General features: G+C 45.4%; 1 protein-coding gene across 1 annotated transcript in view; it reads right to left on the reverse strand.

The window, feature by feature from the left end:
• Positions 1-13,000, reverse strand: part of LOC142768852 (uncharacterized) — a 104,385-nt gene extending 91,385 nt beyond the window's left edge. The window contains exons 1-2 of the mRNA XM_075871251.1: positions 12,544-13,000; positions 11,374-11,668 (exon numbers count right to left, since the gene is read on the reverse strand). Of these exons, the coding sequence (XP_075727366.1) occupies positions 11,374-11,668; positions 12,544-12,988 (740 nt within the window). The 5' untranslated portion in view covers positions 12,989-13,000. The remainder of the gene's footprint in view (positions 1-11,373; positions 11,669-12,543) is intronic.
• Positions 13,001-13,959: the final 959 nt, after the last annotated feature.

Below are 13,959 nucleotides of genomic sequence, written 5' to 3' on the forward strand. Positions count from 1 at the left end.
AAGAATGCCAGTTTGCGAGCAGTCAGCGCAGTTATCCGCGTAACTGTTAAAACCACTCGAGTGCACTACAGTGCTAGTTAGTGCTTGCGTTTCCAGCCTGCGTTTTCATGCAATTAAGCTACTGAATGAAAAAATGGAAGTTCCAAGAAACGTTCTCTCATTGAAACCAGAGTTGTGTACATAAAATAGAAGGATACATGCCTGCAGTACCAATATTGACTTCCGTGGATGTTGCTTAGACTACAAGCTATGCTATCAACCTATGCTATAGCATATAAACTTATGCTGAGTTTTTCGCGCACATTTTTGGCGCTTCACGAGTCTCGACAATTACGACAAGAAAAGCTAAGCATATTGCAGCAATATTAAAAATAATTCATACAGAACAAATACATCATTTTTGAGTATTATCTTTAAGAGTAGAACGTGATAGCGTAATTGGGCCCTGTTCGCATCGTCTTTACAATCAGTAGCCAGGCCTCGGAATTCTCGGTAAACACAGTTTATAACAGCCAAAGTTACACGTACAGGCATACCTTCTCTTGCAGCACAGTTGAAGTATCCACGATAGCCACGTTAAAGTAAAGTTTCGAATTTCCCACTACGAGATCGTTCATCATTCTCCAAATCGACGTGCTCCCTGCGCGCCAGTGAGAAAACGCACGCACGTAAGCAGCTTCACGATCTTTCAATGCCGTGACTGATGATAATCGATAATTATGCCAGTGCGCTCCTTAAAGAGTGGGCCTTCCAAGCACACATTCTTCGCGCAATGCACATGGTGTGACACCCGATGTTAGTCTGTTCTTGAGTCTATGTCCTTGGTGTGCAGTATCACATACGATAACGAGACTGCTGGTGCTTTGCATACGCTGTTATTCCGAAAGAAGTCCGTAGCATTGACACGCGGAAGACCCGCGTTGATTCTGGCTCGGCCCCATGGTTGTTGTTAATAGGGTGAAAGCCTTCAGCGTCTTGTCAATTGTGAAAAGACCGATGAAAAAAATTAACCTGGGGTGACGTAACCGTTTTTATGTAAACTTGACATTCTGGAGCTAGTTCAAACCTTTTTGAGTACAGGAAACATTTGTAGGCGGATGGGGCAGGCTCAATACACAGACGGAAAAGAAGGAAAAGAAATGTCACAGTTTCACCAAAAGGGCAAAGCAATGAATGCGATAGCAACATATTCTAATGCTTTACGAAGCAAGATCAGCAATTTAGTAGCAATAATTATTGCAGTAAATACACCCTTGCCAAGTAACCAAGTTACCTGCGGCGTGGCCACAGTAGATGGCCCCAACGACGTTCGTGCGTAGTGACGGCGTTGATGATAAGGGCATCCCGTGAGTAGTGCACGCTGGTGCCAAGGGCTATACGCCGTGTGTCGCCGCTGGTGTCAGTTTGTTATGTGGTGAGCGCATCTGTATGTCAACGACCGTTCCAACTACATTTTTGGTACCGTTTTTTGTATTGAGAGCGCAACCCGTAAAAGCACCCGCCTGCTGTGATGGTGTGGTGGCAAGAGCCACGCGGTGATCGTTGCCGCGTTTGCGGCAACCATAAGCGCCTCTACTCCCTTTGTTATATATATATATATATATATATATATATATATATATATATATATTGTCGCGGCGTGCAAAGAACAGGACACAAGGCTTCCTTTCGACGTTAACAGCAAGGCTGTATTGGCACACAAAAACAAAGCGCAAGAGCAGACGCGCAACGTCGTCTTCCTCGAAAACGCCAGAGACCGCCACACGTGATGCTGCCTTCTTCCTCTTTTTGTGCTTACGGCTAATAACCATGACATTAGCCTTCTCTCCAGAAAGCATCGTCCCGATGCTTCGTCATCATGACGGAAGGTTTTTTAGTCACTGGCAGCCCACGGGTTCATTCGGACAAATAAGGTTTCATCAGAACCACGTGCACAACTTCTAGTGCATGTCTTTGACGTCTTTAACAATGTGGACTGTCGGGAATAACCTCATAGTTGACATCACTGGACGACGGAGGACTTTATATGGCCCAAAGTACCGTCTCAAGAGCTTCGACATTGCGTCGAGCATGGTTGTGACATCACGGCCATAGAGAAGGCGGAATGGTGTCATGCGTGTTGTCTCTTGCTGTGCCGTATTGTAAGCGAAAGTGGCGTCAAGCAGTATCTCGTCCCAGTTTTTATGTTTCACATCGACGTACATGTAAAGCATATCCGCAAGTGTTTTGTTCAGCCGTTCCGTCAGACCATTTGTTTGTGGATGGTATGCCGTTGTGCGCCGGTGAGATTTCCCACTTAGACTTAAAACTGTGCGTAATAGCTCGGCTGTGAACGCTTTTTTTCTGTCAGTTATTACTACAGATGGAGCGCCATGCCTCAGGATTATATTCTCAATGAAAAACAGTGCTGCTTCACTTGCTGTGCCCCTCTCCAAAGCCTTGGTTTCGGCGTAACGAGTAAGGTAGTCTGTGGCTACAATTATCCATTTGCGACCAGCAGCTGAAGTTGGAAATGGTCCTAGAAGATCCATTCTGACTTGAGCGAATGGAGTTTCCGGCACATCATTTGGATGGAGGAGCCCTGCTGGTTTAACAGCTGGCACTTTCCTACGTTGGCACTCAAGACAAGTCCGAACGTGCTGTTGAACGGTTGCCGTCAGTTTTGGCCAGTAATACTTCTGTCTCACTCGGCATAGCATTCGTGTGTGGCCTAAATGACCGGATGTCGGTTCGTCATGGCACGCCTCTAGTACTTCTTTCCTGAGTGGTGTTGGGACGACAAGTAAGTAGGTGTTGCCGCTCGGAGAAAAGTTCACCTTATAAAGGACCTCGTTGCGCAAACAAAACGATTCTACCCCTCTTGCGAAGAGCTTTGGCAGAGAAGATGTGCGTCCCTCTAAGAAATCAATAAAGGGTTGCAACTCGGGATCGTCGCGATGCTGCTGTGCGATTGTAGACGTGTTGACTACACCGACAAACGCCGCATCGTCATCATCATCAGCATTTGCGTCTTTTAATGGGGCACGAGAAAGGCTATCGGCGTCTGTATGTCGCTTTCCCGATTTATAAACTATAGCCATATCGAATTCTCAAAGCTTGAGGCTCCAGCGCGCCAATCGTCCTGATGGGTCCTTCATGTTCGTCAGCCAGCAAGGCGAGTGGTGATCGCTGACGACTTTAAACCGGCGGCCTTACAAATACGGACGAAACTTCATGACCGCCCACACCACCACAAGGCACTCTTTTTCAGTGGTAGAGTAATTCTCCTCTGTACGGGAGAGAGTCCGACTTGCATAAGCAATTACTCGTTTGGCGCCATCTTGCTATTGAACGAGCACACCTCCTAAGCCGACAATGCTGGCGTCGGTGTTAACCGCTGTGGGAGCATCATCGTCGAAGTGTCCGAGAACTGGCGGGGTTTCAAGACGTTGTCGCAGCTCGTTGAACGCTTCCTGCTGCTCTTCACCCCACACAAACGTGACGTCTTCTCGGGTGAGCCGTGTTAAAGGTGATGCAATACGCGAAAAATTCTCAGTGAAGCGTCGGTAATAGGCGCACAGGCCTAAAAATCGCCGCACCGCCTTCTTGTCTGATGATGTAGGAAAACTTGCAACAGCGCCTATTTTGTCTGGGTCAGGCCGTACACCTTCACTGCTGACAAGGTGTCCAAAGAAAAGGAGCTCTTCGAAGCCAAAGTAACATTTTTCTGGCTTGAGTGATAGTCCGGCTGATCGTGTCGCTTGAAATACCGCATGTAGTCGCTTCAAGGGCTCGTCAAATGTCGCTGAAAATACAATTACATCGTCCAAATATACCAGGCACGTTTGCCACTTTAGGCCTGACAGGACTGTGTCCATGAGCCGCTGAAACGCTGCCAGTGCTAAGCACAAGCGAAACGGGAGAACTTTAAACTCTTAAAGATCATCGGGTGTCACAAATGCTGTTTTTTCTCGATCTCTTTCGTCAAATTCTATTTGCCAATATCCGCTCCGTAAATCCATCGACGAGAAATACCGTGCATGGCGTAGTCAATCGAGAGAATCGTCTATATGAGGCAGCGGGTAAACGTCCTTTTTCGTAACCTGATTGAGTTTGCGGTAATCAACGCCGAAACTTAAGGTGCCATCGTTTTTCTTCACCAATACTACCGGTGATGCCCAAGGAGTTTTTGACGGCTGAATAACGTCATCCTGAAGCATCTTTCGCACCTGACTTTCTATGGCCTCACGTTCCCGCGAGCTACTCGGTATGGGTTCTGCCATATAGATTTGGCCGTTTCATCCGTAACTATGCGATGTTTCGTCAACGGCGTTTGGCGAACTCTGGACGTTGAAGAAAACCAGTCCTGAAATTCAATAATAAGCTTCAGAAGGCGTTGCTTCTGCGGGGGCAGTAAACTTGGGCCAACGTCGACGGATAGAGGGGCTGACCCGGTGACATCGGCTTTCTCCACACATACAAGCAACTTGCAACCTCAATGAGCTCCTCGACGTACGCGACTGCCATACATTTTGCAAGACGTCGTCGCTCAGTACTAAAGTTCGTAACCAGAACGTGTGTTTGTCCGCAATTGAGGCTTACGACGGCTCTTGCAACAGATAAGCCATGGCTGAATAGCAATGCTGGAATTTGTTCAGCGATGTGGTCGAAGTTGCCTGGGTGGTCGCATGTTACAGCTACGAGAGCACTTGAACGGGGTGGAAGGGTCACGTGATCTTCAAAGACGCGCAGATGTTTACGCCGCTGGTCGTTACATCTCATATCTGGAACTTGATCTGGGGCCATCAAAAATGTAACTGATCTGTCTGGAATGTCTATGACGGCGCCGTATTCACAAAGGAAGTCCATCCCCAAGATCAGGTCTTTGCAGCACCCGGACAAAATTACGAACATGGCAACGAAAGCTGATTCACCAATACTAATTCTGGCAGTGCACTTTTCAGTTGGCGTCATCAGTTGGCCCCCCGCGGTTCTTATGTTAAGCCCCGTTCATGACGTTTTAACTTTTTTAAAGCCAATCAGCAAGCTTTCTGCTCATGTTAGAGAAATCTCCGCCAGTGTCTACTAGCGCTGTCACATGGCGTCCGTCTATGTAAGCAGCTATGTCGGCGCTTACGATTTCCTGTGGGGTCAGTGGAGTTGCATGGTTCGTCGTATCGTCGTATCGTACTGGTACTGGAGGTATTGCAGCATCTCGACAAGTGGCAACCTTCCCTCCAAATGTCGCAGCTGTTAGTTTCCCCGATGAGGGCTTGGGGACCTGCCCCGGACAGCGTCGGCGAAGGTGACGGAGAGCGGGGCCGATGATACAGAGCGGATGGCTGTCCTTGCGGGTGCGCGCTGTTACGTCGGGTGTCGAAACGAGGTCGTGAAAAAGTCGGCGCATAAGTCGGGTATCTTTCTTCACGATATGGGCAGATGCGGTAGACATGTCCAGCTTCTTCGCAATTGAAACACAGTGGACGGCGGTCGATGGTGCGCCACAGATCCGTCTTCCGAACGAATGGTCGACTGGTAGGCACCCTCGGCGACCAAGTTGCAGGTGTCGGCGGAGGGTAGAACGGCGGGTAGAATGGAGTTTCAGTAGTTGCGTTATATTGCGGAGTCGTCGTCGTTGGTGGTGGTGGCGGCGGCGGTGGGGTTGTAGACTGGTGGCGCCGGCTTGTTATAAGAATGAACCAGTGCAGACGAGTTGTGCGGCACTGGTGACGGACGACGGGTGACTGCCGCATAGTTAATAGATCACTGGGCTGGTAGGGATTCGGGCTGGGAAAATGCTTGCCTGATTTCCTGCCGCACAACTACTCCAACTGAAGCCATCACCTGTTCTTGCGGAGTCACAAGAAAGTTGCGGATCTCCTCACGAACAACTTCGCGAGTAAGCTCACGAAGAGAACCGTCACTGCCGCCCGTCAGAGCAGAGACGCTGATTGAGGCACCGTTTGGTCGGTCGTAATAGCGACACCGTTGCTGCAGTGCACGCTCGATAGCTGTAGCCTCTTCGATGAATTCCGCAACGGTCATCGGTGGATTGCGGAGAAGGCCGGCAAACAGCTGTTCTTTGACGCCTCGCATCAGATGGCGGAGTTTCTTGGCTTCAGGCATATCAGGGTCAGCCCGTCCAAATAGGCGTGTCATGTCCTCCGCAAACATGGCGACCCTCTCATTCGGTTTCTGGACCCGAGACTCGATGCGTTGCTGAACAAAATCACGGCGGTCGTTGTTTGCGAAGGTGCTGAGAATCTGGCGGCGAAATTCATCCCATGAAGACAGCGTTGCTTCGTGGTACTCATACCATGTACGAGCGCTGTCTGCTAAAGCAAAGTAAGCGCGTGAAAGCTTTAGCTCGGTGGTCCAGCGGTTTGCCTTAGCGACTCGCTCATACTGGACTAACCAGTCCTCAACGTCTTCATACGCCTCACCATGGAATGTTTCCGGAATTTGAGGCTGCTCAAAAGTCAGCTGGGAAGCACCTGCAGTTGCCATTTCTCCAGGCGGAGTGCTATGCTGGAAAAGTTCCAGGGGAATCGCCTCAGGATTAAGGCCTCGCTCTCGGCGACTGTAGCGGTGGACAGTGGTATCCGCTGAAGGAACGGGTTCCGGTGTCGGACTTGAAGTGCCGGACCGCGGAGGAGTCCCGAGCATCAGTCGTAGAAGCCCAGCACATCCACCAGTGTCGCAATGTGCAAAGAACAGGACACAAGGCTTCCTTGCGACGTTAACAGCAAGGCTCTATTGGCACACAAAACTAAGCGCAAGAGCAGACGCGCAACGTCGTCTTCCTCGAAAACGCCAGCGACCGCCACACGTGATGCTGGCTTCTTCCTCCATTTGTGCTTACGGCTAATAACCGTGACAATATATATATATATATATATATATATATATATATATATATATATATATATATATATATATATAAGGTATGGGATATGGCACAACGGGAGCGTTGTCAACAAGGATAAATATATTTATTGCCCAACAGTTTCGGGAGGGGTCCTCACTTCATCACGGGATGAGTTAACGCGTGACAGGTGAGGGCGTGACGGACGTCGAAACTGTTGGGAAATAAACATATCTATCCTTGCCGACAACGCTACCGTTGTGCCATATTCCATATATATATATATATATATATATATATATATATATATATATATATATATATATATATATAGGTATGGGATATGGCACAACGGGAGCGCTGTCAACAAGGTCAACAAGGACAAATATATACGTAGTATATATATATATATATATATATATATATATATATATATATATATATATATATATATATACATACATACATATACATGGCGCTGACTGTCACTCCTACTTCTAAATTCACATATACACAAAAAAAGTGGGTGGAGGGAAGGCCGCTGTGGTAGCTCAGTGGTTAGAGCATCGAACGTGTTATTCGAAGGTCGTAGGTTCGATTCCTGCTCTAGGCTGGTTATTTTTTCATCCACTTTTCTTTCTTGTTATGTACATTCCATTGGTTCTAATAACTTTCCCTGTACATTCCTTGGCATACTGTCTGTTAGATCTCATTAATATTGTGTTAAAACACGGGAAAACGAGCCCTTAGGTATACACTTGTTTCCCTTATTGTTATATATATATATACGTAAATGACGGCTGTAGTCAGTGAAGAGACTGTCCATATAATGCTATCGCAATAAAAAAAGAAAATGCTTTTCGCCTGTAAGAGTGTTCGACGAATGCGTAAGGACCCCTTCGATTTCTCTTGCGCCCAACTTAATGTTTCACCCAGAATGAAGGACGCAGACCCCGACGAGCAAATTTCTTTGAAACGAACTGCTTCGTCAAAAAGCAGAGCTACCTAGAGTTACGTAACTCGCGGAAAAGGGGGAAGAAATATGCGAACCGTAAATATCTATTCACAATATTTGGTGCTCAGTGAGCCCAAAATTCAACAGACAAAACAATTGGCTCAGAAATTTTCGCTTGTCAGCTCGGTTAAATGCTCTCGCGAAGAACATGCCCAATGTATTGCCGATGGCGCTCGCTCGTAAGTTTCAGAACACATGAACGTATTAAAATGTGCAAATTGATTTTTGTTTAAAATAAAGAACGCAGCAATTGTATTTTACATAAATTATAAGCGGATATACTCTAGAAGCGGAAGAACAGGGAAATGAACGTAACGAAATAGCGACCAAGCAATACAGATTCGCCATGAAAGCGCCATCAAAGCTGCTTTTTTCGACGATTTACGTAAAGTTCAGTTCAGTGAACCACGTGACTACATAAACAACCCAATACATCGCGTGCACAACACTCGGAGGAGCGAAGGTTGCCTTGGTTTGTTGGGATACTTCTACAGCATCCATCTGCCGTTTTGGCGTTGCAGTTACGAAGTGTTGGGGTGCTAAATAAATTGCATGCGACTGAACTTATCGTGACTCCTCGAAGGAAGCAGCTTTGATGGCCATATTATGGCGAATGTGTGTTGCTTGATAACTGTTTCGTACATTCATTTGACACAATTGAATGAGGAGGGAGCTAAATAGTTGCCCGATTCCCCCAAACTAAAAGCAACAAATGTTCACAAAAGAGCCCCCCTATTACAAACAAACAAACAAACAAACAAAAAACAAACAAACAAACAAACAAACACAGACAGACAGACAGACACACAAACACACACACACACACACGCACACACACAAGCGGACAGTGATTTTTTTCATTATCGAACATATTATAGTTGTCATAAAATTTTCACTGTAATACCAACGGGGGGCTGTGAAAGTCACTATTCTGTACAGCCAGAATATGCAAAAATAAATAGGGAAGAAACGCCCATATTTATTTATATTTAACTTCAGGGCAGTCTTCATTAGGTCGGATGCACGTTTTACATTTCATGACTAACCTAATTTGTTGAATCGCTAACTTGGGTTTCACTGAATGACTCACAAACGCACTATTGTTGAAGAAATGAGAACTATATTAACTATTTCTGCTGAAAAAAATGCCAATAAGCCCATAAAATAAGTGATAGCCAACTAAAGAAGTTATTCCAGTGGTTCGGCGAAAAAAGAAGTAAAACTGCGCTTATTATAAGCGAAACTGGCTACTTTGTAGCTTAAAAACGAGTGGCGTGTCTGGTCCAGTAGGTTCATTCATGGTAAACCAATGAAATTGTCTGTGTGCCTGTAATTGTAGTGTTTACATTTTCCGTGATGTATCTTTGGCTCACAGGAAATTTGCAGTCTGCTAGGCCGCTAAAACATTATCCTACTGCCATCTTTTTTTCAGTTCTGTACTCGATAAATGTATGAATGCTTGCGTCTCTCATAATAATATTGTGGTTTCGGGACGTTAAACCCCACATATCTATCTATGAATGCCGCACATAGGCACGTCCCATAAAGATCCCTTATGGAAAATTAGGGCAGATATGTTACAGGTGTCACTAGATGCATAATGGATCGTTATCACAAAATTTCATTTGGTCGCCCATAAAGCGCGATCAAATTAAAACTTCACAGTGACTGACTTCCTTTTAAATACTGCCATAAATGCGCTGATTATGATCAAGAAATTTGGTATTGATCCAGTCAGCTTGCCGTCTAGCGTGATTGTGTGACGCTAACACAATAATTCCGATAATGCTTCTTGTTGCCCTTACGCCTTCACTATAGGCCAAAAACTTTTGTTCTGCGCGGAAATCTTCCGCCGGTCACGGTACTTCAGAAGTGCCCATCGCTTAGGACGCAAAAACTCTGCGTATGCAATATACAACAAATAAATTCACATGGCGAACCAGCAATGCTTTTTTTACAAAAAAACGGGACAATACTCTTCCCGAGCGGAACAGAAGACGACTGTTTGTCAATCTCATAATAGAACTTACCCGACAAGTCTTCGCCTAAACTGATGTTTTAATTGGCATTATAATGCACTCACTATGAAAATACCATTTGATCGATCATATCACGTGCCGTCATAATGACGTGCATTATGACATGTGACGTATATAGTGACGTCATGATGACGTCACAGACTGTTCTTGACGTTCTCACTCGCTCCTAGTTGTTAACGTGGTTTCGTGTACTGTTTGTCTTTTGGTCTTTTTTGTCTTGTATTCCGGACTTTGTATTTATGGGTACCACTCACAGCTCCGCTATAACAAGGGAAATGATTCCCGCTAAAATGACCGCTCAAATTTAAGCCACGCTTTTAAAAAGCCCAACTACCTTATATTCTCTTCGATACGCATTAGCCGCAGGGTACGAGACACTATTTTTCGTGAATATGGAGCAGATGACGGAAGAAGTTTGTTTCAACAAAGATCCTCGCTAAAGGCGGATTGACAACGGCGTCTATAGACTATTTTCTGTAAGACAACTGGGTGACATCGTTTTGCGCTGTGAAGCCAACGTTTTTGTTTTTGTATATGGCGACGTGAGTTAGGCTATGAAAGACCGTATGTCCCAACCCTACCGTTTTCATGCGATCGAATCTACCATAACACTGTTCGCTTAGTTGTTAAATGTGAAAAACACAAAGGCAAACCGCCCAATATGGCGGCACTCAAACCAATCCGCAAAAAAAGCCTATCGCACCAGGTCGCGTGACCGTTTATGACTGCTCACTAATGCGAGTGACCTCCACAGTGATTGGTGCGACTCACCCCAGTCGCGACCCGGAATTCACACATGCTCTCACTGTCATCGCCTCGCAAAACAAGAGATAAATATTCTTCACACGCATGAGAGCGGTGCAGAGTTGTCCGACCGCTGTTTCACAACGGAGAATTAAAAGAGCGAACGACTACACCAGAAAGCGATCACCTGGAACCAGTTGGTTTGGGACTACTTTGGCTGCGAATCAGGTGCTAGTCACATTTGGTATTGAGTTTTCAGTGACGTCACAGTAGTACCTCATGTACGTTCGTACTGCTACAACTCGTTAGCATCGGTTATGACTAGAGGCGGCTACATGAGTACTAACGTTGGACATCGAGTGACATAAGACAAGTCAATGCTACCTACGTACATTGAGCTGCCTATATATGTGTTACTCCCATCACAGTATACGTGAACTAGTCCCTAATGGTTTGAAGAAACGCGGTAAAATATTATCGGATGTTTTACAACACAAAAACGCGAAATGGTTAGAGGTATGCCGTAGTGAAGGGCTCCAAAAATACCGATGGCTGGTGCTTTTTTAACGTGCGCCAACATTTCACAGTACCCGGGCCTACACAATCTTGCTTCCATCGCATAGCTGCTGACCCGAAGCCTTCGGGTCAACAGCTGATCATTACAACTGCTACTCCACTGCAGCGGACCAAGGTTAAAGTTAAAAAGAAAGCGGTGCGTCCAGTTTACTCACTCTGCCGTCGCGGTGATTGGTGCGCTTTTGTCGAGTTCGTACTCGGTGAGCAGAGTGTAGATCTTCCCAACTTTGAGCGGCTTGTCGAGCTCGGCAATCAGAAACGTTGTGGAGACGCTCAGTGTGGTGATGTTCATACCCTTCGGCGGTTTTCCGTCGTCAAGGAGCGCCATTTTAAGATCTTTGATGGTTCCGGGATCGCCCTTCAGGATCACTTTTGAGGTGGCTTTTGTGACATTTATTCGGGCCTCTGCTTTGCCGTTCCATTTCAGATTGGGGTCTGCCAAAGAGGTTCCTGGGAGGATTATGTAAAAAAACAGAACTGATGAAGAACTTCCGGAGGGCAGCCCCTGGCGACAAATGCGAGGCAATTTTAGACGGGCTTAAGCTTATGGCTGCAGCATCTCATAGTGTTATGGCACATTACTGTAGAGACGGTATTCATTGTAGTGGGGCTATAGACTGGAGGAGAACAGAAGTTTAAAAACTAAGTTAAATGTTTTATGCGTGCTGTCTTGTTTCGGTGTTTGAGAAACGTTGATACGTTGATAGTGAACACCATGGAAAAAAATGTTCTTTCTGGGTTGCCTCAAAATCGCATGAGTACTCCTTTATGCCCGCGTTTACCTTAGTTACGTCTGATCGCATCTTAATGGAGTTTAATGATAAAAGCTAGGGTTTACCATACCAAAGCCACAACATGGTTATGAGCAAACCCGTATAGTTGAGGATTCATGAAGTTCGTACCACCTACTCCTAAATACGCTCATAGATTTAGCTGCAATAGCTTCGCTTAGTATAAAATTCGAATGTCTTGCTATCACAATAACTGCTTCGTCCTTGCCGCAACACACATCTTTTAAGTTGTTGATTTATGAAAAATTATTTCGCTACACGACACTGCTAAAGTTTCTCACAATACTCTTGACATCTTTTAAGTTGTTATTTTATGAAAAATTATTTCGCTACACGACACTGCTAAAGTTTCTCACAATACTTTTGCCACCACGAACTGCGTTACCACCCTGTCTACCACAAGCCAATAATTTCATCAATATTTTAGAATAGGAGAAATCTAGCAGTTACCCCAGGTAAGGGACGATTCGCCGCAAATAATTTTGCATCCGCGATGGAAACCAAGACAGCCACAGTGGGATGCAACGATCTCACCGTTCAGCACAATGATGACGCTGTAATCGACCGGCTGAAGGTCTGTCGGTAGCTCTCCGGTATACTGCTCCGTTCCCTTGTTCGGCGTGTACGGCACCGTCAGATCAGTGGGTTGAACAGGGTTGACATGAGGAGTAGTAGGATGAGGAACAACGTGATGCGTAGTGGGATGAGGAACAACGTGATGAGTCGTGGGATGAGCATTAGTGGGATGAGCATTGGAGCGATGAATAGTAGTGGGACGAACAGTAGTGGGATAAGCAGTAGTAGGATGAGGAGTTGTGGCACCATCCACAGCAGGCGTAGTCGTGTGCTCGCTAGTGCTGTGAACAACGCGGGGGCCCCTGGTCACATATCGGATGCCCAGGGCCACGCAGAACATGACCGGGATGAGCGACAGCAGCAGCATCAGGACGACGGGCGACGGGCCTTTGCTGCCGCGCATCGATTCCTTCTCCGGTGACTGTGAGCGTCACGCACATTACGTGGTGCGGGCGGTAGCCGAGAAAGAAAATAAAATGGCATAGTTAATGTCTAGTACCACTATATTTGGATATATATTGCGAGATAAAAAGCGCAATGCATTGCTCTCGCATTATGACCTTTGATAAGCGCATTAGCCGCAGAAGTTCAAGAGAAGTCACGTGTACATACATGTTTTTCAACATGAATAGGCACTAATCAACTTCTATTAGCTAACTTTTCATGCTTGTTCGAGGTATTAACAATGTATTACCGGTACTACTTGTTGTCTCAAAGAACGCCAAAAACAAGCATAAGTTATTCTGTGCCTTGTATTTTCAGAGAAAAACTGAAAGTGTGCGAATCACGCAAAATATGAAATAGACAAAGAGCGCCATTGAGAGACATTGAGGCGGCGCTCTTCTGTCTATTTCATATTTTGCGTGTTTCGCACACTTTAAATTTTTCTCTGAAAATACCAGGCACAGAATAACCTATGCTTGTTTGCTTGTTTTTGGCGTTCTTTGAGACAACAAGAAAGTGTGCGATACACGCAAAATATGAAATAGACAGAAGAGCGCCGCCTCAGTATATATATATATATATATATATATATATATATATATATATATATATATATATATATATATATATATATATATATATATATAGGTATGGGTTATGGCACAATGGCAGCGTTGTCAACAAGGATAAATATATTTATTTCCCAACAGTTTCGGGAGAGGTCCTCCCTTCATCAGGGGATGAGTTTGGAAATTCATGTCAGTATAACTCATCCACTGGTGAAGGGAGGACCCCTCCCGAAACTGTTGGGAAATAAATATATTTATCCTTGTTGACAACGCTCCCGTTGTGCCATATCCCATACCTTCACAAAGACTAACTGGCCCATTGAATTATTACTCCCACTATATATATATATATATATATATA

The sequence above is a fragment of the Rhipicephalus microplus genome, chromosome 1, assembly GCF_043290135.1.
Source record: "Rhipicephalus microplus isolate Deutch F79 chromosome 1, USDA_Rmic, whole genome shotgun sequence".
NCBI classification, from domain to species: domain Eukaryota; kingdom Metazoa; phylum Arthropoda; class Arachnida; order Ixodida; family Ixodidae; genus Rhipicephalus; species Rhipicephalus microplus.